Source organism: Capricornis sumatraensis, chromosome 10, assembly GCF_032405125.1.
Source record: "Capricornis sumatraensis isolate serow.1 chromosome 10, serow.2, whole genome shotgun sequence".
NCBI classification, from domain to species: domain Eukaryota; kingdom Metazoa; phylum Chordata; class Mammalia; order Artiodactyla; family Bovidae; genus Capricornis; species Capricornis sumatraensis.
Window position 1 is genome coordinate 3,525,290 of NC_091078.1, and position 27,620 is coordinate 3,552,909.

At 52.3% G+C, this 27,620-nt stretch overlaps 1 protein-coding gene across 1 annotated transcript; it reads left to right on the forward strand.

The window, feature by feature from the left end:
- LOC138087284 (probable serine/threonine-protein kinase DDB_G0290621) lies at positions 1-27,620 on the forward strand. The gene is made up of 17 exons (XM_068982296.1): positions 1-23; positions 119-190; positions 1,647-1,718; positions 4,595-4,676; positions 4,782-4,815; positions 5,670-5,749; positions 5,827-5,895; positions 6,227-6,304; positions 6,406-6,466; positions 13,228-13,323; positions 15,926-15,995; positions 16,865-16,920; positions 18,580-19,419; positions 20,612-20,650; positions 21,779-21,850; positions 23,285-23,362; positions 27,420-27,620. The coding sequence occupies exons 1-15, from the start codon at positions 1-3 to the stop codon at positions 21,817-21,819; spliced, it is 1,713 nt and encodes a 570-aa protein (XP_068838397.1). The 3' UTR covers positions 21,820-21,850; positions 23,285-23,362; positions 27,420-27,620.

Sequence of the window (27,620 nt, forward strand, 5' to 3'; positions counted from 1 at the left end):
ATGACGGCCTTCAGCTACACGGGGTGGGGAAGAGTCTGCTGGAAACTGGAGAGGCAGAAAATCTGCCCACCGCAAGGAGGCGCCCCATCCCTCCTAATCAGGCCTTTTTCGTTTTCAGGTCGCCCGGCCAAGGCAACACCTGGAATGAAATTTGTGATTTAACAGAAAGGTTGCTGAAGAGGTTTACAAAGTATGGCTGGTGTTTTTCCCTGCCAGACAGAGCACACAGCTCTTTACAGTCGGCGAAAGTGGGAGTCCTTCGGTTTCAGGAGCAGAGAGCCCTAGGTGGTGTTCTGAGGCAGAAAGAATTACCAATCACACTGATCTTACCAGGTCCCAATAGCTCAGTTGGTAAAGAGTCTGCCTGCAGTGCAGGAGACCTGGGTTCGTTTCCTGGGTTGGGAAGATCCCCTGGAGAAGTAAATGGCAACCCACTCCAGTATTCTTGCCTGGAAAATGCCATGGACAGAGGAGCCTGGTAGGGCTACAGTCCATGGGGTCGCAAGAGTCAGACACAACAGAGCAACTAAGTACACGGGCAACATCTTTCTTGACTCCTGCCGGGAATCAAGTCACAGTGTGGGGGACACGCTCTGTCCTTAAGGACCTCACAGATTAGGAAACAGGCAAGTCACATACCTAAACACTGAGTTAAAGGGTGCCAAAGACCAAAAGATAAGAACGAAGGAGTTACTTGCAACTTTAAGGAGAAAGCAAGTATTCTTAGAAAAAGAAGAAGCCAAGCTTGGCTTCCTAGAGACTGTGGAATATTGAACTAGATATTAAAGGATGAGGAAAGACAGGGTAACGGAAACCGCTTCTGTAGTGAGTGGTCTGTTTGGCTAGAAAGCGGGCTTGACTCAAGGGAAGAAAGACTGAGAGATGAAGCTTAACGGGACCGTTTGGGAGGCTCATACTGCCAGGTTCATGATTACCTGCTGTGAGCAATAGGGAGCTATAGGTTATTTTAGGGCAGGGATCTGACATGATCAAGGTTGTGCTCCAGGAGAAAAGTCTGATAATTATGGATTAAATGAGATGGAACTTGAACCAGGAGAAGTGGGGAACCCAGCTAGGTAATTATTTCATGAAAAGATGAGTCAATGGACCAGAAGACAGTGGGGAAAGAGAGAAGGATGTGTGTATGAATGGCTGCTGAGAGGTAGAAACATTTCCCTGAGATAAAAAGCAAGCATGGAAGACAGAGAGAGGAAGGAAGGGTGGTAAGGGCCAAAGAATTTTACATTAGCGGAGAGGTCCGTGGAGAGGCCCTCGTGCACAAATGCGTAAGTGTCTGCTTTCTTGTGCATGCAGGAAGCATGTGCATGATCCTGTGTGTGCCTGCGTGTGTGTGTGTGTGTCTGAGAGAGAGAGAGAGAAACTTTGGGGGCTTGGGTTGGGGGGATATAGAAATGGACCAAGAGGACATATTAATACCAACTTTCAGCAGGATCGTACATCTTACAGGCCTCTGAACCCTTCACAAATGTACTGGAGCTTTCAGGATTAGAGAAACACACACCAAAGCAAAAGAGTTGGGATGGGTAGGGCAGGAATCGACATGCACTGCTGCCTCTCTGGCTGCTCGCTGACACTAATTTTGACCAGTGTTCATGGCTTCTTATGAGCCCTTGCTTCCTCCCCAGCCCTAAACTGAGGGTTTCTATCATCACCTACTCCTCAGTCAGCAATGTCCTTCTGCCACTCACCTCAGACAGGTAAGTGTCATTTTAAATCTCCAAGGTAGGCTGGTGGGCAGGGTCACAGAGAGGCCAAAGGAGCTGAGGATCTCCACTGGGTGCAGGCTGGGCCAGCATGGGCTCTCCTGAGTGCCCACTCTGACCCCAGGCCTGATTCCCTGGTTCCCACTGACCCCTGACCGTGCTGACGCTAGCAGACCCCTGTGCTGCTGGACCACCTCAACTCCCTCTAAGCCCCGCCCTCCACTCATCCTGTCCTCTCAGCCCTCTTCACTTTCCTTAGAACTGGCTCACTGTGAGGACTCCTGGGATCTGGTGGAGCAGATGCATGGGCCCTTTGTGAACACTGGCCTGTCTTGGGCACCTGCCCTATGTGTCAGTCTCTGCTCTGGGCCACGGGGGAAGAGAGCAGGCAGAGTCAGAACCGGGAGGCAGGGATGGGCCTGCTGACATGCTGGAGCTTCACTGTGTGGGAGCTTGGTCCCTTGGTGAATCTGAGACAAGGGAGCCCATGCGTGTGGTTCCAAATACCAGGCTGGGCTGGGTGTAGGAGGGAAGCACGACATAGCAGCATCCTAAGTGTGCCAAAAACCCTGTTAAGACACACTTCTTGTAGCAGGGAGGTAAAAATGCTCCTGATGCGCTGAGCCCAGTTCAGTGGGTGAAACACCAAAGAGAGGTTAAGGTCATTTAGAACTAAGTGGGTCCAGGATTTGTGGCACAGCACCCTTTTCAGGACCTTGGAGAGAAGCCACAAGCTGCAGATTAAACAGGACAGCAAGGTTTCCAGGGAGGAATTGTGATGGTGTCAGTTCATGGAGACAGCACTCCCCAGGCCTGGCTCCCAGGATAAGCAGGGACCAGGCTTCCTGTTCAGTTGAGCTGGGGAAGGTGTGGTTTTGTGCATGTTTGAGTTTAGAAGAGAGAAAGAGCAGAGTGGATTTGACATGGGAGAAAGTCCATGGGGAGGGATACTGGCAGGTGGCAGAGAGGTGTCCAGTGAGGACTGGAAACATACCTCTGGGGGCAGAGCTGCCCATGGAGGAGAGGAGGACAACTGCCTCTCCCAAGGCATGGCACTCGAGGCCCGAACCAAGAGAGGCTTGCTGAGGCCCATGGAGGGCCTCCATAGTCCACTCTGGAAAGTGAAGGGGAGAAATCTTCCATGACAAGAGGGTTCAGGAGAGGGAATGGAGCTCAAGGGAGGGGAAAAGAAGTGAAATTCTGTGTGTGTGGGGGTGTGTGGTTTGGATGGGGAGGGGAATACATACCTAGGAAAACAGGTCAACATCAACCATGACCCTCATACTTCCAGCTCAGGAGGACCCCACAGAATCTTGCTGGGAGCTGGTCTCAGCCTGGGCTTGGGCATTTCCAAAACTGCCTAGGCATTTAGGAGGGTGTGGCAGAGGGCTGGGGTGGGTCTTGCTGTACAAGGTGAGTGTAGAGTGGCTGAGGGAGCCTGATAAGAAGTTTGACTCTAGTGGGTCTGCAGAGAATTTGGGGCAAGACTGGGACCAGGGCTGGCGCTTTCTGAGCCCTATCCACTGGGGTGAGCAGGCTGAGAGGGCACCGTCCACACAGGGCTTGCTCTGTGCTGGAGAAGCCAGACAGCACGGGGCTAGGAAGCCTCAGGTGTGCTGGTGGGGGTGAGTGAGAACTGGGGAGAGGTTCAGGAGCTCCTGTCGTATGAGTGGGATACTTTAAGAGCAGGAGGGATTGCTGAGGGTACTAGGAGCCTGGCGTCACGGTATGAGAAGAGCTGGAAGGGCAGCAGAAGAGAGAGCCACTCGAGTGAGAACTTTGCCTGACGATGTGGGTCCTGGGCAGGAGGCTGTGAGCACGGAGAGTTCCAGCATATTTTGAGGTGTGAATGACGAAACTGAAATCTTCCAGGAAGTGCCAAGATGTGTGTTTCTGCTTAGCTAGACAAGGCCTGCTTGGGCCTGCCCTGGCGATGGGTCCCGGGTCTCCTCTTCTCATGGGCTAGGATGAGTAGGTCTGGGGCTCTCATATTTCTCTGTGCATTGAGCATCTCCTCTGCCTGCAGTGAGAAGCCAGCCTTCAGGGACCACGTACTCGTTAGACTTGCTGTGACAGCTCAGCCCATCACACTGGATAAGCATGAACCTAAGTCCCCACGCCCGAGTGTATCCCAGTTGCATACCCTGCAACCTGCTTTAGCAGAGGACAGAGGCTGTCATGGCAGCCTGGAGTCACTACTCTTTCCCCTTCCATGGACAGCCCTCAGGTCGCTTTTCCAGCTTATGGTCTGTTTCTTCAGGACCAGAACAGATGAAGGCCAGGAGCCCTAGACTCTAACAGAGAAGCTTGACTACTTCCTTTAGCACTGGCCCAGAGGGAGAAGTGGCTTGGAGGGACCAAGTCCACCTCAGGGGTCTGTGGCTGAAGAGGAGGGGACAGGGCGGGGTAACAGCAGAGTGACTTCGCCAAATGCAGCCTTGCTTGTTGGAGGATAATGTGCCCTCACCAGGGACCCCTTAGGGGCCAGCAGTACTGCCAGTCACGCTGGGGGTGCCGGATCCACAGGTGCGCGTCCGGGGTGCTCCCCTCTCAACACAGGTGGTCAAGGCAGGGCTCTTGAGTCCCCTGAGGTCTGGACGCCTGAGACAGGGATGAGGACATTGAAAGTCAGGACCTACTTATGGGACAGAAAAGCAGCACCCTCCGTGCTCACTGAGTCGGGAACGAAGAAGGGTTAGGGCTAGTCCTGTCAGTGGCAGAGACATGGGCAGAGGAGTCAGGACACGGCCATTTGTGTCCCCTCAGGTCCAGGCAGGTCTGCACAGGGCAGAAGGGTCCCAGGACAGCTGGGGCTGTTTATAGCCATTAACCCCCATTCCTCCTCTATACTCCTTTCGAATTGTTTTCAGAAATGAACTAAAAAAAGCTCTTCAAAGACTTCGGGGGATAAGGCCCTCAGGAACCAGAAGATTGCACGATGGATTGAAAATGGTATGGACTCTATAGCTCAGAGGCTTTATTCTGCTTTGTCAAGTTCTTAAAGAATTATTGGGTCATCTCACTGTCCTCTCCCAACTTTCCTTTATTTTGTTTCAGGCAGGTGATGAGATTGCGAAAGTTTTGTCTGCCAGTAAGTTGCCTGCTGACGTCACTGTGCTCAGAGGGGACAGAGCCCAGCCCAGGCCTCAGTGAGGGCTGGTGCAGACCCTCCCTGGCCAGCCCCAGGCGCTGACTCATGGAGCGAGCTCCTTGCCCTCCCCGTGCTGCAGGTTCCTCCTCCCCACAGTGAGGATGGAAAGCTCCCCCAGGGATGTTCCTGAGAACCACATGGGGTCATGCGTTACATTCCTGGTTCTTACAAGATATCAAGTGCTTGACCTACAGTTGAGCTGCATAAAAAAAGAAAAGAGAAATTGCAGGGACAGTGAGGAGACGGAGTCCAGTTTGGGGAGCAGAGACCTGGGTGCTCCCTGCCTGCCCACACTCTGTCCACCACGGTCCTGGCTGCCCCTCCCCTCTCATCCTGTGACCATGTTTCCAACAGTGGGAAAGGCTGTGCTCGGCCCAGAACCATCGGCATGTAGGCTGTAGGGCTGCAGCCTCATCAGGAAGGAAGCACAGGCTGCTGGGAAAGGCAGGGAGCTGGGCGGGGCCGCTGCCCAAGCCTCTGGCAGTCAGTCTGGCTGCCCCTCCCTGAGCTGTAAGGAGAGGCTTATCCTCACCAGGGAAGTAGCTGCAGTTGCCATTCAGGATAAAGGCTGTCCACCTGCCCCTAGTGAGGGTCACTAGGAAGCACTCTGAGCCCGGCTCCTCATCTGTCACGTGGGTCCTAGACTGAGGCTCCTTCTCCCCGCAGATGCTCTGGGTGGTGGGTACTCAGGTCAGGTGGCCCCTCCTCAGGGAGGAGATGTGGGAGCTGCGCCGTGGGCCTGGCAGCCTGAGGCAGGTGCTTGCTGACCAGGCCACTCCCTGCTTGTTCTGCAGACAAGAAAGCTGCCAGCATGGTTTATGCTTTGAATGCTGGACCACTGGACAAATGGACAGTGTGGGCTGCTATGAGAGAAGTAAGTCCAGGCCATCATTTCCAACTTCGTGTCCCATCTAGTTGTATATTTTCTACTCACAGTCTTTTTTCTATTAGTCCAACAGGTTGAAGAAATTTAAGACCAAACTTTATGCCATAGCTATGAAAAACTCTCAGAGAAACCAGGTAATTCAGAACAGGTAACCAGGTGCCACTCTTGAACCCAGTTGGGGAAAACTTTCCAAGGCAGCTGTCCCAGCGTCACCCAGTGGACGTCCCTCTACCCTAGCCCAAGCGTTTGGACAACAGGTAGTCACGGCCGATGAACTGAAGGTGCTGTGTAAACTATACACCAGAGGTGCGGGTGGAGGAGCTTTCCAAAACGCCCTGAGGGTGGGCTGCTGACGATGCCAGGCTTGGAGTCCAACATGGCAGCAGGCAAGAGCCTATTTCCCGGGACAGAAAGCCGTGTTCTCAACCCTGGGCTGTTTGCCAAGCCATCTTCTCTTCCTCGTAGTTGGTTGAAATTGTGGGTGGAAAGACCCAGGCATATGAGGTACCCAAGCCCGATGACATGGAAGGCTTTATTATATCGGTGAGTGTGGGATAAATGTGAGAAGGAGGTTGGGGTAGCTTCTCACCACGCTCATGCATGTCTCTCTTCCTGACCCTACCACCTATTATACTCTCTTCCAGCTCGTGGGAAATTCCTGTAAGCAAGTCATGGGTGGGGACACTTACTATGCCTGTGTAGGAGGTACGTGCTGGGGTCACTGTTGGAGAGTAAATGACATTTGTGTATGCATGGTGTGAATGTGCCTGAGTCTGAGTGTGGTGTGTGTCTTTGGTGTAAGTGTGAAGTCTGTGTGTGTGTGTGTGTGTGTGTGTGTGTGTGTGTGGTGTCTCAGTATGTGCTGTGTGTGTGCATGGAGTGTTGTTACAGAAATATGTCGGGTATGTTATTGTGCGTTGAGTACTTAAGTAAGCGTGGTTTGTGTGAGTCATGTCTGCCATGGATTATGGTGTAGATATTGGGTGTAATTACCTTTTCTTCTGGTTTTATTGAGATATACTTGACATACAGCTCTATATAAATTGAAGGTATCTACTACCGAACGACTTCACATACCTGTGTTGGGAAATAAGTACCCTAGTAAGATTAGTGTAATTACCTTTTTAAAATTCAAAACTAAAGAGTTTTACTTAGATATAAGAAAAATAAAGCACAGATTAATAAAAAATATACTTTAAGTAATAAAATTTGTTTTTAAACTCTGGATGGAACACTGGCAAATGTAATCCAATATATGAAAAGGACAGTACACCAAGACTCATGAAGGATCACCTCAGTATTTGAAATGTCAGTGTAATTTACCACATCAGCAAAATGGAGAAAGAAAATATGATTTTTTTTCAATGGATGAACAAAAGAATTGGACAAAGTTCAAGTCATAAGAGGACCATAGTCGGACAAAGGCAACCACGCAAATTCTCACAGCCAACACTATACCCAGTGATTCAATGAGGATGGCCTTTCTCTGAGGTCTTGAGCTGGACGAGGATGCCCTCTCTCCCCTGGAGGGCCCCTGCCTCAGCATGGGGAGGATCCTGCGCAGTCGAGTTTCTGTTAGAAGCCCGCTGTGAGCTCTGTGTGAGCCAGTCTGTGCATCCACATCACTGGGATTTGTACAGCTGAGGCGGGTGGAGAAGCACCAGCTCCCACTGGTAAACACCTCCCGGCTGGATGCAGCTGGGTGCAGACCCAGGAAGCTGGTTCTGGTTGCGGTACTCCAAACTGCAAGACCGCAGCATAGTAGGCTGTGGTCAGACAGAGCAGTGCTCACATCCGCGACCTGTTGCCCACAGGCACAAAACCAGGGCAAGTTGCTGAGTATCTGGCAGCTCCAATTTCATCTTCAAAGAGTCTAAATAACAAACATCCACTGTCACATCTGCAGTGAGATGTAGACACAGTGGGATTCACAGTGACTGGCACAGTGTCTGGAAGCTGGTGGCCCTTAGCAACAGGAGCTGGACCTGAGGGTTCTATCACTGACCCCTGGCTCTGCCCCGACTCTCATGCTGAGCCCAGGTTGGGGAAGGATATGGTTAAAGAACACCCAGGATGAAAACGTCTTCAGCTGCACCCACTGTAGGTCATGTCTGACCCTGACTTCTCCTGTCTCTGACCCTGTGACCTGCAGTGCGAAGTGTAGATGTGAGGAGAGACCCACACACACGTGCAGGGTCTTTCCCTGCTTCTCTGGTGTTGCTGCTGCCAGCTGTATAACAGCCTATCATGTCCCCAGGACACACACAGCCCTGTCGGACCTCAGGGGAGGATGCCTGTTGTCATTCATGCCCTGTGCTGGCCCAGCAGGGGTGACAGGTGCCCACTGCACACCCTCTGCCAGTGAGGCCCAGCAGTGCTGCTCTGACCTTTACAACTGCAGGCATCTTGCCAAAACCTGTCTCACAGCATAACTGTCACTGGAGGAAAGCTCAAGGCAGGAACCTGGCCCTGGAACAAATAGAAGCTAGCACTCTGAATAAGTCAGTAGGCCGGGTGTGAGGAAGTCTGGAGGGGGTGAGCATGAGGCAGGTCACTTCTTCAGCTTCTCAGGACTAAGACTCTACTCCAAGACTAAGCAGAGGCCTCTGCCAGCCTGCCTGCCTCCAGGCCTGTGCTCCAGGCCCTCCTCTGCCCAGGGCACGAGGGGCTGAGCAGTCCACTCCCCTTCCCACCTGACCACAGAAGCTGAGGCCCTCAAGCTGGATAACCAGACTCTCCAAGGACCAGCCTCTGCTGTAAGCTCACCTGGTGCAGAGGCTGTGGGGTCAGGGGACTGAACTTCCTGAAAAACCTCCCTCAGCTTTACAGGCTTCAGCTTACCGCCCTTTCAGATGTTACTCTCCTGGTGCCTCAGTCCCAAAGCCTTTCCTGGCCAGCTGCTCTCTCCGGCTTCCCACAGCTTTGATGTTTTCCTGTCGTTTGTCACTTATGTACCATGACTTCCGCTTCGTTGTGTCCATGGCTTTATTTTTTTGATTTTTTATCATTCACCTCACCTTTTCCTTTCATTATGGAAACTTTCATAACTATAGCAAAGTGAAAACAGATGTGCAATGGACACTCCTGTCTCCACTACCTGGATTGACAGCGTTTCTATTATCATTTATCATGGGGTTACCTCGCCTCCAGACCCTTCATTGCGCAGGACTTGACCTGGTGACTGTTTCTGGTTGAGTTCTCTTTTTGAGCTGCATCAGAGCTAAGAGCATCATTTGATGAGTTCTGACAAAGGCACACAGCACCCGTGCAACCCCAAACCTCACGGAGACTCAGAGCATTGCAGTCGCACCTAGAACGTCCCCTCAGCCCCCTTCCCAGGCAGTCCCTCCCCCACCCGTGGCGGCAGCTCCTCCCTGCTTTCTTCCTCTACAGTCTAATTTGCTGCTTTAGAACCTCTCCTCAGTGACTCACAGGGACGAGCACAGGATCTGGCCCCGGGCACTCGCCACTGTGGTCTGGGGATTCACCCACCCTGTGTGTTGCTGGGTTTGCTTGGGATTTGACCCTGGAAGGCAGGCTGGAGGCGGCCCCCCTGTCACCCTTTCTCCTGTATGTGACCAGACCAGAGTGAGTGTCTGCAAGAATCACAGCAGCGAAGGCTGCAGTAGGACCTGTGCAGAGCAGGGCTTCCCTCTAGGGTCCCGCGTCCAGCTCTGCATCATGGCCAGAGAGCCTCTGTGGGCGGAGGACCTGAGGATGAAGGACGGACACACAGCACCGACGGACACTCCTGCAGCTAGCCTGGGCAGAGGCTGCCCCTCCTCCAGGTCCCTCCTTGTCCCATCCTACTGTCTCCTGAGCTAACAATCACAAGGAATTCCGCTTTTATATGTAGATTCCTACCTAAATAGACTTTATAAAGATATTTTCCTTTAATGGGATCTTGCAGTACATAGTGTTTTCCATCCTTCTGCACAGTATTCCATCACGTGAATGGACCGATTTATTTATTAGTCTCCCTCGGTCAATATTCAGATTATTCCTAATAAGTATACTACAAGTCTCATTGCAGGGACTGTCCTGATGGTTACTCCTCTTGGGTGAGAGTATCCCTGGGATCAAGACCAGAAGTAGAATTGATACCTTAAGGGGCCACCCAGCTCACTGTGGGCAGCGTCCAGTTCGTCTCAGAATGGCTGTGCCAAGCTGCATGTGGGGCTCCGCCATCTGCCCTCCCCAAGGCAGGTCACCTCGATCCGTGCAGCCTGGTCAGTCTCATGCAGGTTGCATGCCCTCTTCAAACTCCTCTCCATCTGGCTTTCTCAGGGAGCCTGCCTTCCCATAACTCTGTCTAGCAGCCCCAGGTGACCTGCTGTGTAACTTTTCTTCCAGAGAGAAAGCTCTCTCCTCCACAATGGATCAGGATCCCTGAGGCTGTTGGTCCTTCTGCCTCTGATGGGCAGCTGCACTGTGCATGGGAAATGAAGCCCTGTGAGCTGATTTCAGTTCTTCTTGCAATATCATTTTCATTCTGTGGGGCTAACTGTTAAGAGAAATTAGGATATGGGGTGTTGGGAAACAGAAGAGGCTGCCACCTGGACAAATAAAAGTTGTTTATTTTGAACCCTTTTCTCAAAAATCTGAAACCATCACCTTGCCTTCCACTTTGGAGACTTGCCAGAGTTTAGAAGCCCTCCTTTGAGAGCAGTACTGCCTGGGACAGAGGGGCCCTGCTGCAGAGGCGGAGCCCCACATGCAGCTTGGCACAGCCATTCTGAGACGAACTGGACGGGGCTGGAGGCAGCAGGAGGCCCGAGGAGGAAGGAAGGCGCCCAGGCAGAGGGCAGCGTGCACTGCTCCTGAGGATGTGGCATGGTCTGTGCTCTGGGCTGTCAGCTGGCCCTGCCCTCAGCTGCTGCCCTCCCTCCTGTCACCCACATGGAGGAGGAGGCAGAGTCCAATCTTTACCATGAGCTAGGGCTTGCCAGGTCCTCTCTGGTTCCAACTCAGTCCAACGAGCTGAAAAATCCACGTTATCAGAGTGTCAGAGAGGATGTGTCCCTGGAAAGGAGCATGATAGATGTTCAGAATTAAGACAGGAATGGGCTTCCCTGGTGGCTCAGCTGGTAAAGAGTCCATCTGCAATGCGGCAGACCTGGGTTCGATCCCTGGGTTGAGAAGATCCCCAGGAGAAGGGAACGGCTACCCCCTCCAGTTCTGGCCTGGAGAATTCCATGGACTGTATAGTCCATGGGGTCGCAAAAAGTCGGATATGACTGAGCGGCTTGCACTTCACTTCAAGACAGGAGCAGAAGCGGTTTAAGTGGGTGCTGGGTTAGGTACTTGAGCTCAGATTCTCGCCCTGTACCTGCCAGGGGGTAGGGGGTACCTCTTGCCCTATCTTAGCTCCAATTTCACTCTCTGTAAAACTGGGGGTAGTAGATCATGTGTACCTCGTGGATTCAGGAGACTTAAAGGAAGAAGTATAAAGATTGATAGGCGCACTGTGGATGCTTGCTTGTGGAGAACATCATTTTGAATGAACAGCAGGTAGTGCCTTGCATGGATTTTCCCACTCCTGGTTCCTCTTGTCTTTTTGTTTGTGGCAGGAAGGCTACACTGTCTATTTTTTTTCTCATCTAGAGCCTGACCTCTCCATATTCTGGCAGTTAAGGTTTCCTTTCTCTCCCTGTATCTACTTACAATATCGTTTATTCATTTAGAGCTATGCTTCTTTGCAAAAAGTAATCCTAAAATGTAAATTGCAGGCAATCCCCTTTGAGACTGAGGGGGAGCTGCCCTGCTCAGGTGGACCAAGTTGTGCTGGCAAAGGTGTATGTGCAAGACACAGTTACAACTGCTTTTTCCGGGACAAATACAGATTCCCATGTCTTGGTGAGCAGTGAAGGTGCTTGGACTTTTGTGTCATAGTTCAACTGACCATGGGTGCATGGGTTTACTTTGGGGCTCTCTATACCTATGTGTCTCTTTCTGTATCAGTACCATACTGTTTTGGTTACTGCAGCTTTGGAGTATAGTCTGAAAATAGGAAGCATAACACCTCCAGCTCTGTTCTTTCTCCAAAATTTTTTGTTTATTTGGTGTCAAAAAAGTATGCAGACTTTAAACTTGGGGTGCAATTTTTGGAGAACCCTTGAAAACCTAAAAAAAAGTTATCATCAAGCCAGCTTAAGCCCACAGGCTGAGAATATATTTCCTGCAAGCAGAGAAATTGCAAACTTAGCCCTGATCTGATGGGAACTGCAGGGATACCTGAAGCAGGAGGAATCAGGACTGCCTGATGAAAGTCTGTGCTGGCATTTCTAAGGAATGCTCAAGTTAACTGACCTTGGACAAATGAAGCATCTGGGATTGAAATTCACCACCTTTGGCCAGGAGGCAGAGGTGGAGGCTAATGACCTTGGGCTTAGAGCAAGAAGACTTGCATGTTATCTTGGACAACTCCCCAGGTGGTTGTGCTTAGCCTCTTAGGTCCAACTCTTTGTAACACCAGGGACTGTAGCCTGCCAGGCTCCTCTATCCATGGGGATTCTCCAGGCAAGAATTCTGGAGTGGGTTGCCATGCCCTCCTTCAGAGGATCTTCTCAACCCAGGGACTGAACCCAGGTCTCCCACATTGCAGGTGGATTTTTTTTACCGACTGAGCCACCAGGGAAACCGTCTTCTCTGGGTCCCCTGGTATTTGCCTCTGGGACAACAAATTCCCAGCAGCCTGGAGAGAGGCTATGGCCCAGAACTTCACTTTAGCATATCAATGTCTCTCACCCTGGCAAAAGGAAGTGCTTGGTGAACCCTGGGGGCATTGTGTGAGGAACATGAAGGGTCAGGAAGAGGGAAGGGAAGAGCAGTCATTGAATACTTCAGAACCACATCTAAGACAAGGTTTTATCCTCCATGGGGGATTCTCCTGTGCAGGGTCCTTTCCTCCTTGCTTGCCTCACCCAGGTCCTGGCCTTGCTCTTGGGGTCTCTAGCCTGCTATAGGCGCAGAGAAGCCCAGGGAGGAGGGATAGACCCCAAGTGAGAGAAAGTCCTACAAGCACCAGGCTTGTGTGCCCAGCTCAAACGAGGGTCAGATCTATCTTCAGCGTGCTTTGTCTTGGTTCCTGTCCTTTGTGTAAGGGAGCGCCTGGTAGAGAGCACTGCCTGCAACTCCTAGGGAAGACCCTGGGACACATGGGTCAGAAACCCGTGACTGGATTTGCCTTTGTGGTGGGGATGACATTGGGTGCCTTTAATGAACTTAATGGGTCAGGGGAAGTAGTGAGAGGCCCCCTGAGTTCTCAAAGCCCAGCCCTGCTGCCTCAGAGTGGACCATCAGTAACAACAGATGAGCCCAGGGGACAAATGGGTTATTCAGACCCTGATTCCTTACGGGTGTCCCCTGGGAATGCAGTTATGGGGTGACCTGTAATAATTGTGAAATCAGAAGGAAGTCAGGACTCAACCACTCCTAACACAGAAATTTGGATGTTGCCTTTGCAGAACCCTATCATCTCGGATTTTACGCACCTGAACTGAGTCCAGACAAAATGAGTGAATATACTTGCAGATATACATTGGACAAAAGCAAAGTCTACAGTAAGTAACCCACCGTGGTGCCTCTAAGTGACAAACTTTCCACACCACACTGCATTCCCTCAGCCAGCCAAGCCATCAGATCCCTTCCTTACCATTCCCTCAGACAGTCTGAGGATAGAAGGAGTGGGGACAAGTGGAGGTAGGGACCTGGCTAGGAAACCTGGCCCCCTTGCCCTTCATCTCAGGCTGGGGAGTGATCAATCCCCAACAAGTCAAGAAAGCCTTGGATCCGAGCTTATCCCTGCCAAGGCTCCGCCCTGCTTGGGGCGCTGGCTCTGCCCTCATGCTACATCCTTCCATGAGTTCCTTGGCCCTCCCTCCCCTTGAGAGAAAGGACCTGAATCTTATGCGTCTGTTGGTGAGAAGTGGAGGGAGCCCCGGGGCCCTGAGTCTGTGCAAGTTGCACTGAGCTCTCCCAGGTAGTGGGGTCACCGGGATTGAGAAAGGATGCCAACCAGGGCCCTGGGGCCTTGGCTCAGGCCCATCTTACATGTGTGATTTTGACCTAATGAGTGTTCTATTCTCAGCCTCTATTATCTGTACTGTAAAGTGGGGTCAGTAGGGTAGGTGCACTAACTAAGCCCTACCATATACATAAAGCTACTATTTGGAAATATTCAGGCACAAATATCCTCCACAATGGGGGAGCAGCCTGAGAAAGCCCACAGTGGGGACAGGAGGTGAGCCCTCATCACTGAGGTGGGTCTGACCTCCCCCAGAGAGTGCCTGGGGGCAGCTGGACTTCCTCTTCCTCCTCAACTCTCCCAGTCAGCCCCTGATACATCAATCAGATATGATTATATTATGTTCTCTGACTCCTCATTCCAGGGCCATCTGGTAAACCCAGAGCGAGTCCTCTCCACTAGGACACTTCCGGACCACGTCTCCTTACATGGGTGCACAGAACAGGCAGGGCTCTGCCATTTCCACACTCTCACACCACGCAGGGTGTACATGGCCTCAGGGGTTAGATTTCCCTTGGTCTGCACTTTCTCAGGAGTGGCTCGCACCGAGTCAATCATTTGTATGGAGAACTCATGTTTATTGAGCAGCTGCTACATCAGGTTATGCGCTGAGTGGCTTATATGCACTATCTCAGTTGGTTCTCAAATGAGGCCCAATGGTGTGGAGCTGATGCAGCGAGAGCTGGAAGGCAGACACACGGATCTGACCGCCTGGTCTGGGTCTTTGGCCTTGCTGACGACAGTTCTTGAAAAAGGTTGGGAACAGCCTATCATCCAATAAATGTGTTCAGACACTGCTTCTGGGTTTGGTGGCTATTACTATTTCCTCACCCATGGTGTCATCAGTTTCTCTCTGAGGTGGACCAGCACAGAGGTCTCACATGGGAGAGCTTATCCCTGCTGGGCTCTCTGCTGACCGCCACGTTGCATGTGGTTGGAGGCTGACCAGACGTGGTGGCTCAGCACTGTTTATTGCCATGAGCCCTGAGGATTGCCATGAGTGCCAATGAGGATTCATTTGGTAGTCTCTCATTATATTTTACTCTGATTAAAACATCTGGGAAAACTTTTTAGTAAATACAGAAAAGCATAACAAAGATTAATTTTAAAACCAACATTTCTGTATGCTTTATATTGTCTTTCATAAGTGTGTCATGATTTCACATATTAAGAAATTTTTAAACATGCTGTTCTTGTGACTCTCAGTATATGAGGTGGCTGCCATTACCTCACTCTCCCTGCTGTGTGGACACTGTGGAGATTATATGACATTTTCTTGTGATTTTTTTCACCCTAATCCCAACCATTCTACCCCTCAGACACAAATCCTTCCCCCTAAATAAACTTCAGTTCAGTTCAGTTCAGTTACTCAGTCGTGTCCTACTCTTTGCGACCCCATGAATCACAGCACGCCAGGCCTCCCTGTCCATCACCAATTCCCAGAGTTCACTCAGATTCACGTCCATTGAGTCCGTGATGCCATCCAGCCATCTCATCCTCGGTCGTCCCCTTCTCCTCCTGCCCCCAATCCCTCCCAGCATCAGAGTCTTTTCCAATGAGTCAACTCTTCACATGAGGTGGCCAAAGTACTGGAGTTTCAGCTTTAGCATTATTTCTCCCAAAGAAATCCCAGGGCTGATCTCCCACCTGCTTTCAATAATTATCAACCCTGGCCAATCTGATTTCGCTCATATTTTCACCATTGATTATTATAAAGCAAATCCCAGATATCCCATCATGTCCTGTGTAAATATTTCATTTTCTCTTAAAGAGAAATTGTGTCTCTAAAAGACTAAGCAGTTATTCCTTCCACTCCCTTCCCTATTCCTTCCCTTGATTATTGACATCATGGCGCTTTTCTTTCTGGCATTCATTTCATTGTTTGTTACTTTATTGTCTGTCTCCCTCTTTAGAGCCACAAATGTCAGGCCCTTAAGAGCAAGCTTCTGCCCGCCTTGTTCCCATTAAACACCTGAGCCCCTGCACCGCGCCTGGTGCATGGTAGGGTGTCAGAAGAGGGCAGAGAAGAGAAGCTGCTTCTGCCAGAGCGGTAGCTCTGCTTGCCAAGGGCAGGCAGAAGGGGAGGGGTGGGTGGATGGAGAAGTCCATTGACACTTTTTCATATGATTGTCTTTTAGCTAAACCACCTGACTCAGTGACTGGAGAAAAACTAGTCTGCCTAGGACATGTTTTTCTTGAGGCTGGACAGTAAGTGTTTATGACCCGGGGCTCTTTGGGCAGGTTTCCCCATCGTGAGGAGTCCAGAGTGTGGGATGCCCCATTTACTGAGGGCAGCACATGTCTGTTTCCAGGAGGGCTCAGGCGTCCTCCACCCCTGTCCTGGTTGATAATCCCCTGAGGTGTTCAGGGATCCGCTGCGGGCCGTGACCCAGGCTCTGCTGAGGAGGGCAGGATGTGGGAGATGGCGTGTCCCAGGGATGGTACCTTTACTCCAGGAAGCTTTTCCAGACGAAGCCAACAGGCTGTGTACGTACGGAGTCAGGATGGTGACACATAGTGACTTAGTCCGTGTCAGGAGGGCATCTGACCCCGGGCAGGGCTCCTCACTGCCAGCCCTGCCTTCGTTTCAGAGGTCAATCTCATGTTGTCTGGGCATCAGCTTTCCTTGCCCGTGCTTCCTGCTCCCTGGAAGCTCCAAATGCCTTATGTTTGAAGTCATTACAATAAAGACATCTGGGGAAAACAGAGTGAGACAGTGCAAGAACTGTCATTGTCCCCTTGTCACCATTTGCCCTTTCTATGCTTTAGGGTGGTCGTCGTTGATTACTCTCTGAACAGGGAAAATACCTGGAGTGAGAGAAGCCTGAAAATTACCAGCAAGGACTGTGTGAGTGAATGTTGGGTGCAAGAGAACCTGCTTGGGAGGGAGAGACAACCAGGGGTGCAGGACAGGGGCATAACACCATCAGGAAAGGGCCAGCAAGTAATCTGTGAAGGCAAGCACTTCAGGTGGCATTTCACAGCCAGTTTGGTGCCTGAGTTCTTCATCAAGGAGCTGTCACAACTCTGGTTTGTGAAATTCACTGGAATGCCTCTATGAGTTTCTCGGGGTACAGCTGGCTGTCCAGGTCCTACAGAAACTGCCTTCTCTGTGAACCAAGTATCATTGAAGGTATGTGCAAGGAACCAACTCAAGCTCTAAGCAACTCCAAAAATGGTTCTGAGCTGCTGCCCACCCTGGACCCACGTTGCCCCCTCTCCTGGCCCAGGGCTTGTGGTGGATAACTCCAGGCGCCAGCCTGGATTCCAGCTGGAGTGAATGTAAGAGGCTGGGACACTGCATATTAAGAGACAGAATCCAGGCCCTCTGAGACTCCCAGGCCCTCCAAATTGGAGTCCCAAGCACAGGGGTCTGGAGGGTGGGACCAGCTGTGGCCATGTCCAGAGTGTGTCTTCACTGCGTGGGTGCAGCAGCAGGCAGGGCTCTGAACCCACTCATTGCCTTCACAATCCCAGCCTCCCAAGTCTGTTTGGGGAACACAGGCGATCACTTTGCAGAGGTCGTCAGCCTCCCTTCTGCCTCTCCTCTTTTCTCATGCTCCTCCACTGCCCCTCTCTGCAAACTGGCTCTGACCTCTGCAGGGGGGCTCTGCCCTCTGTTCCTGGGGAGCTGGCACGGATGTGGGGAGGGCGGGGCTCAGCTCAGGAGGAGGAAACTGGGAACAAAGGCTGCTCCCAGGGGCTGCTTTCCCCAGCTCTTCAGCATCCAGGCTGCTTAGCCTGGGGCAGTCCGGCATGGATAACAGAGCCTGTCGGCCTGGAGTGAGATTTCTCTGGGAGGATGGATGCTTGTGCCTAATGCCACTGCTCCTGTGTCCAGTTCCAGCTGGTGTGGGTTCCCTCAATGTGATGGTCCTTGTGTGTCCGTCTCTGCTGCCCCCTGCACATCCTCCTGAGGATCTGAGCCTGAACCTCCACATTTCCCACCAGGAGTCCCTCCACCTAACTGCTGTCTGTCCACGGGCACATTGAGAAGAGAATGCTGTGGCTCCAGGCCCAGCAAGGGTCACTCTCAGCCTGACTGGGCCTCTCCTTTCAGCAACCCTATTTCCTGGACAGGGGCTTTCTCTATCCCCTTCCCTTCTGCTTCTGTCCAGCAGAGCTGTTGATGTGGGGAAGAGCTGGGCAGTGCAGGCCCATGTATGCAGCATACACACCCTGGGTTATGAACAAGAGAACAGAGCTCACTCCTTAAGCTCCCATGTGGACATGTCCTGTACTACTGGGCTTTCTAAAGCCTCTCTCTAATGCTTTCAAGTGCCTGCACTTCCTCAGCGCAGATGTGAGATGGAGCCTCAGAGAGTAGCTTTGCCCAAGGTTGCAGAGCCGGGAAGTAGGAAAAGGCAGCTACGGGTAGGTGATCAGGTCTCCCGCCTCTTCTCTTGCACCCCTACTCCGCAGGGGCCCCCCAGCCCTCCCTCGCCCATCTGTGTGTCATAGCTTTTTGCGGTCCTCGCAAAACCCCAGTGCTCTCAGCCAAGGCAGGCAGTGAGGGCTGGGCTGTCACTCCTTGGAGAACTGGGCTTCCTTGACAGGGCTCTGGAGAGAGCCTCTGAGCAGGGCCGGCGGTGGGGGTCTGTGGCCCAGGGCTCCACAGGGGCTCTCCGGGTACTAGCCATGGTCTCTTGGCCCCACTACGGGCCCTGTAGATGAGGCAACCTGAGGAGAAGGGGAATTGTGGGGTCTAATGTGAGGAATGCATTTTGGGTGCATAAGAAGCGGTCGCTCAGGCTAACCCCAGGGCTTTGGCATGTGCTCTCTACAGTATGAGCCTACAGAGCCCACCACTATCCCAACAACAACAACAACAACACCGACGACGACGACGACGACAACAACAACAACGACAACAACCACAAGGAGGACAACAACAACACCGACGACGACAACGACGACAACAACAACGAGGAGGACAACAACAACACCGACGACGACGACAACAACGACAAGGAGGACAACAACGACCACAACGACAACGACAACAACGAGAAGGACAACGACAATGACGACCACAACGACAACGACAACAACAACAACGAGGAGGAGGACAACAACAACACCGCTGACGACGACGACAACGACGACGATGACAACAACAACAACGACGACAACAACGACGAGGAGGACAACAACGACCACAACGACAACGACAACAACGAGAAGGACAACGACAACAACGAGAAGGACAACGACGACGACGACAACGACGACAACGACCACAACAACCACAACGACAAGGAGGACGACGACAACAACAAGGAGGATGACAACGACAACAAGGAGGACGACAATGACAACAAGGACCACGACGACGACGACTACAACTACGACAACGACAACTACGACAACGACGACAACTACCACAACCACAACGACAACGACAACTACCACGACGACGACCACGACGACCACCACCACCACCACCACGACCACGGTGCCTACCACTGTCACTACCACGACAACCACCACAACCACAGAAAGTGCAGCTGTCCCAGAGCTGCCAGTGTCCATCGCTGTCACCCCGAGCCCGGTTCCTCTCTTGTACCCTACACTTGTCCCGTCCCTGGTCGTGATCCCATTGCTGCTTATCTGCATCTGCTGCTACAAGAGGGTGAGTGACCCCTGCCTGCACAGCCTCTGCACAGCCCTCACCAACCCCCTGAGGGGCTGGGCATGTGCTGGCCCCAGAACCCTGCCTGTGAGAAGGCTTCTATCAGCTCCAGGGCCCTCACACCAGCAAACAAGGTGCAGACTCTATCCTCCCATTCTGGGCATAGACAGCCTGGGCTTCTAGGGGGCCACCTGCCTCATGCTTTAACTTCACAGGGAAGGAGCCTATGAATTGTCCAGACCCCTGAGACCAAGGCTGCCCCACAGTAGTCAGACTCCTGAAGAACTCAGGTAGACCAAAGCCCCTGGAGTCTCTGCTGTTTGGGGGAAGGAGAGGGGTCTGCCTGGGCACTGATGGCCCAAAGGGAGAAGGATGCTGGCCTGGAGAGGGCTAACCTCAGAGGCGGCTGTGCCTTTGGACGCAGCATGGATCCCTGCCCATCTCTGGTACCCTCTGTCACTCCTTCATCAGCCATAATAAGTCACCAGGATGTGCAGCCGCCACCTTTGCCCACAGGAGCTCACTGTCCAGTGTCTGGTCTGGTATTGGCACCTGGGGGACATTGAGGGTAAATATCACCTTCAGAGGGTGTGTCAGGAACCCTGATAATGAAGAGTAGAGACTGGCCCTAGGGAGGGAGGGGAGACAAAGGGGATGGCCAGCTGGACTTGCAAAGACACAGGCCAGAGCGGTGAAGGAAAGGAAACAGCAGAACTGAGAAGGATAAGCAAAGCAGCATAGAAGCTAGCAGATCAGATCTCTGCAAGAGAGAAGTGAGGAGAGAAAGCACGGGGAGATGGAGGTGGACCATCATCCCTGAGGGCTGGGAGGCAGGGAGGGCCGCAGGCGGATGGGAGAAAAGGGGAGCTGGGAGGGGTGTGGGGAGTGTTCTCTTGTCTTCATATTATGTCAGGGCTGCTGATGAAAACTTCCATGTGCAGCCTCTGCCAGGGACCACGGGCCTTGACCTGCCTTTCTCCACCTTGACCCTACAAGGATGTATTGATTCCCCTTTGAAATCTGAGAAGTCTAAGGCTTAGGAAGATAGTCACAGGTCATGAGCACCTAAGAGATACCCTAAAGCCTGTTTTTTGACCAGTTACTGTTGCAGAGCAGAGTTCCAATGTCTGCATGGCTGAGTCAGACTTGTCCATGCCCTTTCCACATTAATTATGTCTCTTTAACATCCTAGGTCATCAAGGAGACACCATCAGCCCAGAATCCAAAAAAAGTGAGTGATGTGTTTGGCTGATGTTGAGAGCACGCCTGATGCACACACTGCCCTGCACAGTGAGGCCCCCTAATGTGTACGGGGCTGTGCCCCTTGACCCTTCCAGCTCCCACCTATCTGAGCAGAAAGAACTGGCAGAAAGAAGAGGGTGACAGGGGGCAGAGAGGGATGTAGATGAGAAATGGACTCACAACATGTCACCTGCAGAACACCATTCCCCAGTTCCCAACACCACCTGATATAGGGCCTTTATCAATGAATTAGCAATGTGGGGTGGCCTGTTTAGAAACACCTATGATCCCTCCCGGAGTCAATGAGCTTTTTGTCAGTTCCCAAAGGACTGTTTGTAGGATGGTCCTTCCGGGACGCAGGTGAGTGTTTGGAAAAGGGTCCTCAAGTTTCCGGGCCTTGGTCTCTCCCCGCGCGCGATGCATGTTGTGCTGTCTCCGTGACCTTCTCCGTCTTATTTCAGGGTGGAGGTCTTGGCAGGGTTGGCCGTTAGGGCCTGGGGACTAAGGAAGGAGGAGGGAGTCTTACCTGGCATTGAGCTGTGAGGGGGGCACAGCCCAGATGAATGCAGAGACAAAGGGCCAGGAGAAAATGCTGTGACTGACCCAGGGTGGGGACCCAAACCAGAGCCCATAAGAAGTAGAGTAGGGACTCATGTCCCAAGAAAGGGAGACCTGGGTCTGATGTCTAGTGGCCAACAGGGTCTCTGCAGGGCTGGCATAGCACTGGCCACAGTGGGGCCTGGGGGCTGCGTCTGCCCGAGGCGGGTGAGTGCAGCCCTGTCCCCTGCTGCTGCTGCACGCCTGACAGCTGCCGTCACATGGCGCAGCCTCGCACCCAGCCCAGAATCTCCTGCGGGGGCGCCTCTGGGAGCCAAGGGGACAGGGTAGAGTTTGCTGATCTTTGGAGAGGAGGCGTCTTTGTAAGCCAGATGGAGCTGGTGTGTTCACGGATGGAGGCCACTCTTCCTGTGCCGGGAGCTGCTCATCTGTCCTTGATTCTCCCACAAACATTTGCTGAGTGGCCGGTACTTGACAGGTGCCAGGGCAACAGATGTCATGTGTCTGCACCCAGGAGCTGCCAGACAAGGACTCAGACAATTATTTCTCTTTCTCACAGCCATGCCCTGTACAGACCGCAGTGATTGTCTCCCGCTGTGAGTGCCAGGAAGACAGGATTAGCCAGATGGAGGTGAGAAGCACTCATAGGAAGGGAAGGATGACACCCTTAAGGCTAGAGGTTTGGAGGAGCAGGGGGGCCAGATCGATCCACATGTACTTGGGCCTAAAAGACCTGGCCTGGATGGACATGAGCTTTAATGGGCTCTGGTCTCCCGCCACTTGGTGACAGGGCAAATCCAGAAGCTCTTCCCACCCTAGTGGCTCAGGGTGAGACAAAGAGTTGAATGTTCATGCACTCACTGCCTCCAGCTGTCCCAGCACCAGGGTCTTCCCCTTGAACAGGCCCAGGATTCTGGATGTTGGTGGCTGACTCATAGCTGGCCAATTCCTAGTTCTCACAGAGATTGTCATCAGCTCTGACAATATCCTGAGTTTCACCAGAGAGTGATTGGATGAGAGGAAAGAAACAATGACAAAGAGCCACACACAAGTCAGGGGAAAAAAGCAAAAGCAAAAGAAACTTCTGAGCCAAGATCCTACCACCATTAAAATAGCTGTGGGAAGTGCCCGCAGCCCCCGTCTGCTCAGTGAGAGAGGCAAAGGCCTTACTGCAGCGTCTTGTGGCGCCTGAGATGGGGTGACAGGAAACACCAGAAGGAGGGAAGCTGAGGACACTTCTTTCCCCAGGGTGACTGAGATCCCCGCTCGCAGGAGGCTGAGAGACGACAGGGAGGGCCCCAGGTGGCAGGTGTGAGGAAGAAAGAACCATGATCTCTGGGTTCAGCTTTGCCCTCCTCCTCCTGGTCCTGCCTCTGTCCCTGTGGGATCCATTGCTTCCTCCTGGGAGCTTCAAATGGCAGCTGAAAGGCCAGCCCCACGTCTCTCCTGACAGTCACTGTGGGGGCCCAGGAAAGCCAGAGCCCACCTTCCAAGAGGGAGGAAGCCACCTGCCAGGGACTTGTTCCCACTCAGAAGCCTGGCCCCACATCCTACCCCACCAGGTCCACTTTCTGGCCTGTCCTTTGCTTTCCTCATCTTTCTCTTTCACCCCAGTATCGGGACCCTTCCCCCTGAGCAGGGAGCGGGTCTCTCCCCTGCCTTCTCCCTTTCTGCCCCCACATGCAGGCCCTCTTCCCCCTCCTTCACCTCCTGCTCAGTCCCCACACCCACCGTGTTTCTCCTTGAGGACCTCTCCTTGGTGACTGCATACCTCCTCCAACCTTTGACGTTTCTTTTCTTTTTTTTCAAAAGCAGCCCCAACATCTCCTACACTAAAAGCACTGATTTGTTCCAGAATCCAATTCAGTCTGTGACCCACAGAGTCCATCTCCCCAACAGACACAAAAGGTTTCCCAGCCCCGTGCCCCAGGTGAAGCCTGCAGGGCTGCCTCAGCCGGGGTGTGGGGACACAGCCCCGGGGACTCGTGGGAGATGGAGGCGATGCTGCTCGTCTGGAGGCAGCGCCTGTGCCTGTAGCTTCCTCACAACCACATCTGCTTTGCAGGGAAAACTGGATGTTTTTTATAACTTTCTTCAGCGCTGCAGCCTGGTGCCATTGATGTGGTGTCCATCCAGGGACATGGTAAGCTGGGTACAGTGTGCTCCCCATGGGCTTGGGTCTTGTCTTTGGTCTTGACAGTTACTGCCTGTGACTGTGGTTCAGAGAGCCTTGTGGGGGCATCTGCTAAGAGGAAAGCCCAAAACATGGAGACTTGGACATCATGAGCCTCCAGATAATTCTCAACATGGTGCCCATGCATTTTCCCTGCATGGTCATCTCAAGGATGTCAGGACATTTTTTTCTCCAGAGCAATGCCCAGAACTTCCAGTCCTGAGTAAAAAGGGCTGAGAGGCCTATTGGCCTCCCATACATCGTCCCTACCCACCGCTGTGGGACTGCTGGCTGCACCCCACCCATGAGACCCTCCTGGGCTGGTTGCTCAGGTACCAGGAGTGGTGGAGGATATGGTGACACCCCCTCCCCAATGTTGTCTGGCCGAGACTGACTGCATTTACCAGGTCGTAAAGATGCCTTCCTTGTGTCAGTGTCTGTGACAATTGGGAGAAGCCAAATTGTTCCGGTTGTCATCCTTGGAATTTACTAATAATGATGAATAATAATAGTGCATCCTTTCTGTGGGTCAGTTGCTAGACCAGTAATGTTTTCAGTGCTTTAATTCTCCCAGTAGCTGTGCCAGTACCATTATCCCAGCTTTACCAAGGGGGAACTGACCCACACAGAGGTTGAGTGACTTGACCCAGGTCACAGAGGCTGGGAGGACCAAAGCTGAACTTGAATTCTGAGCCTGGCCATTCTCACTGCTCTGCCCCCTTTCAGTTCAGCATTCACGGTCTCATGATGGTTACTCCCACGCCACCAGAGATCTGCCCTCCTCAGGCCTCCAGATTCAAAGAGGTACTGCTCCTGGTTCACCTGGGCAGCACCTGGGCATCGTATTTTGGGTGTTCTCATGCACAGACCTTTTGTACAGACCGGGCCAGGGGCCTGGAGGAGGTTCTGGTTCCAGGGTCTGCAGTTAGGCTGCACTGACTGGATTCACGGAGTCAGGCAAACACTGGCTCAGGTGGCTGGTCAGGTGGGTGTTAGAAGCTCTGGACAGGCTGGAAGCCTCTGGACACTGTCGGGGACAGAGCTGACGCATGCTCACGCCCGCCAGAGACACTTCTGGGGACGGAGGCGCCAGTGCAGCTGGGCTCCTGGCTGTGGATCAGAATAGAGCCCTCAGGCCCAGCCTTGCTTTCACAGAAGCCCCATTCTCCACGTATCTCTCGATAGCTCTCTGGAGACTTGAAAGTCATGAATGTATCAGTGAGCGCCTGCTTGGCCAGTTCAGAATCTGTGACACGGTGACATGTCACAAGCTGAGAAATAATTGATAAAAAGGAGTTGGTGAAGTGAAAATCCAAAGTCCTTCCCAACAGAGGAAACATTCGGTGCTTCTGCCCTGGGGCTTTTAGGCTTGGAGAATCGAAAGGCTGGAAGTTGAGTACTGTCCTCATCAATCCCACGGTCAAGATATTGCCAGGTTACCAGTGTCACCCTATGGTGTGTGGGGGACAAATGAGCACCAGCAGATGAGAGCGTCACGGGAGCACCAAGTCCAGACTGCATGTGGTCCACACACGCACTGAGTCCTCTGGTAGTGAATGAATGAATGGACACGTCCAGTCATTGTGTTTCTTTGTAGATGCTTTCGTCCGTTTCTCTGGCATGCATAGGCATTGGGGATCTCATGAAATAAGGCACAGATCTCTGCTTTGCAGGGCACTGTGCAGGGATGAAGAAAGATCCCTGCGGCCGTTTCTGGAGTTCCTGACTTCGACCTGCTACTACGTCTGCAAACTTAGCTTCTTAAATGCTCCGAGACCTACCATTTATATCTCAAAACAGGGGTAAAATAATAAAATACCGCCAAACCAACAATAATGCACTTATGAAGAATGTTAGGTCTATTTTTGGTGAGGACAAGGGAGGATTCAGGTGAGCCTGAATAATCCAAAGTCCAGAGGTCCTGGAGTTCTGTTGACAAATCTGATCCACGGCTACCTAGCAAACGTTACATCTGGTGGTAGTTACCACCGTGGTATCCTTATAGACAGGGGTGAGTCTGGCTCCCCATTCTAGCTCACACAAACTCCAGGAGAGCAGCAGCATGTCTCAAATCTCCCACGCTCACTGACGCCCGTGTCCTCTCAGTGCTTGGCTGGGAGGATAATGGAGAAAGGGATCCACTCTCTGCCTCCCATTCTGGAGAACTTGCCCTCTGGGTTCCCACCTTGTCGTACCCTCCCTCCTCACAGTGGGAAAGGGAACCAACTTAGCTCCCACCCCAGAAAAGTCTTCATCACCAGGCATTATATTCTGATTTGTGGTATCTCAGCCTATATTCCTGTAGGGCTTTTTCCTAAGAAATGAAAAAAGATATGGTGTGTGAAAGCGCCTAGCATGAAAAAGAATGTGGGGCTCATGGGAATGAAGGAAGAGAATCTTAAAAGTGAAGGAAATGGAAAAATCATGGTCTGAGTTGGACCATGTCTGGAAGGAGGTGGTAACCAGGAGACGGAGCCCTGGCATTGTGCTCAGCGGAAACCATGGGGGGAGGTGGAGTGGCCAGCAGTTAGCAAGTCCCCTGGACCCTTGAAGTCCAAGCTGTCACCTCCTCTTCCTCACACAATGGCTAGCACAGGTGGTCTCCTCTCAGTATCCTCACAGACCCTACTGCTGCTTGGGAAGAAGTTGAGGATGATAAGGACCCACGCTTTCCTGGCTCTTACTGTACCTCCCCCACACGCTTAATCAATTACTGCTCTGAGGGTGATGAGTAACAAGGAGGATGGACACAGTAAGGATGGACTTCTGGGCCTCAGCCTTCCAGTATACTTCAGAAGGCTTCCTGCGAAGGCCCAGTTTGTGCTAAAGACATAATGGTCTCAAACCTGTGGCTTAAAATAAGTGCAAACAAGAAGACAAGTAATGAGGGGGGATTTATCCCGCAGGAAACTGGTTCACATCGTGGCCAGTCTTTTGCTGAACTGGACTGTGTGGTCCAGCGGTCCCTGTGACAGGCCTCTCGTCGGCCTGTGGGCCACCCAGGTCAGATGTCAGGAGCTCAGCCTCGCCCACTGCCCCGTTGTCACAACACTCCAGGGACAGACAAGTAATGAAGGAATCTGAGATCAGACATCTTGCTGGAAAAGAAACATGCAGGGTTTATAAGATAGACTGAGTGGGAATAGTTGGAAGTATTTGTTGGAAATGAAGTTAAGGGGATAGTTACAGGGATTCATGGAAAAGGTAGGGCTTAGGGTGATTCTTAAAAGGTGATTAGGAGCTCGCTAGGAAAACATGGTAAGGAAGGATACTCCAAAGAGAGATAATAGCCAATTATCTCTAGGTTGTGTGAAAACTTAGAAATGACAACCTAAATTGTTTCAAGAAAGATTTTAATCTGATTGCCTTCATCCTCAGCAGCCTAGAGTTGGTGTCAGCTGGTCAGTGTGCTGAGGCTACCCTTCTTGTCACATCCAGGACCCTCAGCAGGGGACTAGTGAGAGGGGATGGCAAAGCTAGAAGCAACTGATACTGCAGATTGTGCCGTCCCAGAGGGTCTATGGCAGTCTCTGCCCAAACTGAAGGTCTGTACGTGCTGCTGCCTTAAGAGCACATCACCCATCTGAGGGCACCATCGTCTGCCCTTGCCCTGTGGGCCCAGAGCTCAGACTGAAGGTTGTGGTGAGGACTCATCCTTCGAGCACACAGTCACCAAGAGAGCCTGGTCAATGCTGGGGCTGCAGTGGCAATCAGCACTTATCCTTCCACAGGCTCCCAGCGCACAGGGGAGCAGACAAGTTCAAGACCGGAGCAAAGGGGAGCCAAAGTCAGAAAAACAGGGCTCCATGGGCAAAGGGAGAGTAGATCCCAATGTCTGAACAGATCTAGAAACAGGAGCACAGACTGAAGGCCAACCCCAGAGAGAGGAACGGCGTCCACGAGGGCTTGCCCTGGGAATCCTGAGGGGCACTGAGCTTGATCTCCTTGAGCCAAGGAGACCACAGCCTGCTGCTCCCAAGTCCAGTGGCTTCTCACTGATATTATGTTTCTACTCTTCTTCATACAGGGGAGGTGCATCGACTGTGTCTTAGTGAGTCCTCACTGCATGCCAGTGCTCTATGGCTCGGAGACCTGCCTTCAGCCCAGTCAAGAGTGCCTCCCCTTCGATGTCTGCTGCTCACGTTGTCAACATCCCCCGCCGATATGCTCTCAGCCACCGTCCAGGATGCTACCGCTGATCCCTCCCCCAGAGGCCTACAGAAGTACT

What these genes read in the sequence shown, in the direction of transcription:
- LOC138087284 (XM_068982296.1), top strand. Translation starts at nt 1, where the DNA reads ATGACGGCCTTCAGCTACACGGG. An exon ending in TTGCTGAAGAGGTTTACAAA is followed by an intron (nt 191 to 1,646) that starts GTATGGCTGGTG and finishes CTTCCTCCCCAG; the next exon opens with CCCTAAACTGAGGGTTTCTA. An exon ending in TTACTATGCCTGTGTAGGAG is followed by an intron (nt 6,467 to 13,227) that starts GTACGTGCTGGG and finishes TTGCCTTTGCAG; the next exon opens with AACCCTATCATCTCGGATTT.